At 45.3% G+C, this 2606-nt stretch overlaps 1 protein-coding gene across 1 annotated transcript in view; it reads left to right on the top strand.

Moving 5' to 3' along the window:
- The first annotated feature begins 1146 nt into the window (after positions 1–1146).
- The window catches only part of LOC106532751 (arg8-vasotocin receptor), a 2921-nt gene continuing 1461 nt past the window's right edge, over positions 1147–2606 (top strand). The window contains exon 1 of the mRNA XM_014028875.1: positions 1147–2184. Coding sequence (XP_013884329.1) covers positions 1239–2184 — 946 coding nt within the window. The 5' untranslated portion in view covers positions 1147–1238. The remainder of the gene's footprint in view (positions 2185–2606) is intronic.

Below are 2606 nucleotides of genomic sequence, written 5' to 3'. Positions count from 1 at the left end.
CACACACACACACACACACACACACACACACACACACACACACACACACACACACACACACACACACACATGGTTTAAGGGAAGGCTGAATCTGTATTTAACTGATGGTGCAAGGCAGTGAGTGGTAATTAGATGCTGATTAGATCGAGCAGTTTCTGTTCGTGCAGAACGTGTTAATTAATCAGTAAAAATCAAAACCCTTCTTTTTTTAAACTTAATTCTTTTCAGGATAAAATAAAATGTCGCCACAGGTTTATGTGACAGAAGTGAGTGAGTGCAGGACTGCATAAAATTTATGGAGCCTTTGGTGGAAGAAAAGATCCCTTTCTGACCGTATATCAATCTGACCCTATGATGGATTCATGTCTGTAAATCATGTTTCACTTTATTTGTGTGAATTACTGGGACCCTTAATCTGTATTTTGATGCTAAAACCAAACTGAAATGTTTGATTTCAGTTCAGTTCAGAACAAAAGATGAGAAAAAAAATCAAACAATTAGATTTTTGCAATAAATTTAAGTTTTTTAATTAAAAAATTACAGAAATCATTGATTATTTTATTTTTATTTATTACATTTTACCCTGTATTTATCCCTAAAGGTGAATGGTTTTGTTAACCTCATGGTTTTTAATAGAACTAACTCAAATTTTGAAGTCAGCATTAAAATGTTTGCCTTCATGTCCATAACTCGATCAGTTTTAGTGGTAGCTGAGAATCATCCTGAAAACAAACTCTGAGGGTCGACAGATTAAAGCATTAAACTTATTTAAAACTAAATGGATACAATTTCAGTCAGTGTTTCTGTACACAGCAAAATGTGAAAATACTGAAAAAATTTAACTGTTTTAAACTTTAAGTTAGTTTTATTTTATTTTTCCAGGGTAAAACTTTGTTTTATTAGTTTATCAATCATAAAGCAAGAAATAAACTTTATTTTATCAGTAAAGAGATTCCTCCAGTTCTTCATCATCTATTTGTGTGAGGAGGAGGTGCGCAGAGGAAGAGGAGGAGGAGGAGGAGGGGGAGGAGGGGGCAGCCTTTAAAAGAAGCTGCAGCTCAGATCTGCTCTCAGACTGAGTTTCACAGAAACAACCATTGTTTCCTGGGGATACAGTTTTCTCCTCCTGGTTCCCCTGAGCGGAGCTGTGAGGAGCTTTAACCCGCCTCGGGCTCCTCCGGGGTCCGTTACGCACCGGTGGAGCCGCTCCGTGCGCCCGGAGGAGGAGGAGAGCCACGATGCTCCTCAGCCCGGATACTTTCTGCAACATGACTGGTCCGAACTGCTCCGAACCGTTTAACGGCACTGAGCAGCCGGGGCGCGGAGCTCCCACCAGGAACCAGAGCGACCCGTTCGGGCGCAACGAGGAGGTGGCAAAGATGGAGATCTCCGTCCTGAGCCTGGCCTTCGCGGCGGCGGTGGTGGGCAACCTGAGCGTGCTGCTGGCCATGTACCGAACCCGCAGGAAGCTGTCCCGGATGCACCTGTTCATGAAGCACCTGAGCCTGGCGGACCTGGTGGTCGCCTTCTTCCAGGTCCTGCCGCAGCTCTGCTGGGAGGTCACCTTCCGCTTCTACGGACCGGACTTCCTGTGCCGCATCGTCAAGCACCTGCAGGTTCTGGGCATGTTCGCCTCCACCTACATGATGGTGATGATGACTCTGGACCGGTACATCGCCATCTGCCACCCGCTGCAGACCCTGCAGCAGCCCACGAGGCGCGCCTACCTGATGATCGGCTCCACGTGGGCCTGCAGCCTGGTCCTCAGCACCCCGCAGTACTTCATCTTCTCCCTGAGCGAGGTCCGGCCCGGTTCAGCCGTCTACGACTGCTGGGGCCACTTCGTGGAGCCGTGGGGGCTGCGCGCCTACATCACTTGGATCACCGCCGGGATCTTCCTTGTGCCCGTGCTCGTGCTCGTGCTCTGCTACGGCTTCATCTGCCGGACCATCTGGAGGAACCTGAAGTGCAAGACCCGCAGGAAGAGCTCGGAGTCGGTGGTGGAGACCACCCGGAGCGGGATCCTGGGCCGGAACTCGGTCAGCAGCGTCAGCACCATCTCGCGCGCCAAATTACGCACGGTCAAGATGACCTTCGTGATCGTGGTGGCCTACGTGGTCTGCTGGACCCCGTTCTTCACTGTCCAGATGTGGTCTGTCTGGGACCAGAGCTCCTCCTGGGACGGTAGGTCTGCTGATATTTTACTTTTAGAAAAACAGGTTTAATTCATTTTATCTCCAGATTTTTTGTTTAAAGCTTCAAATTAATAATCCAGATTTATCACAATGAAAATTCATTTATTGTAAAGTGACTAAGTACAAATACTTCTTTACTGAACTTAATTTTTGTGTAGCTGTTCTTTACTTGAGTAATTATTTTTCAGCCTACTTTTTACTTCTACTCCTTACAGTTTTAAAAAACTCAAGAAGTATAAAGTCATTACTTTTATTTCATTTTTGCTTGTTTTCATTGCAGCTTGTTGTTGTAAAAAATAAAAACTATCCATATAAACTGAGCCTCCTAGATAGAGTGAATTTAACTGTGGTTGAATGAGAAGTATAAATATATAAAACTCTGATAGTGTATTAGTTTGTACACAAACAAAT

This window comes from Austrofundulus limnaeus, unplaced genomic scaffold (assembly GCF_001266775.1).
Source record: "Austrofundulus limnaeus strain Quisiro unplaced genomic scaffold, Austrofundulus_limnaeus-1.0 Scaffold825, whole genome shotgun sequence".
Classification (NCBI taxonomy): domain Eukaryota; kingdom Metazoa; phylum Chordata; class Actinopteri; order Cyprinodontiformes; family Rivulidae; genus Austrofundulus; species Austrofundulus limnaeus.
The sequence above is the reverse complement of the archived record's forward strand: the minus strand, read 5'-3'. Positions and strand labels throughout refer to the sequence as shown.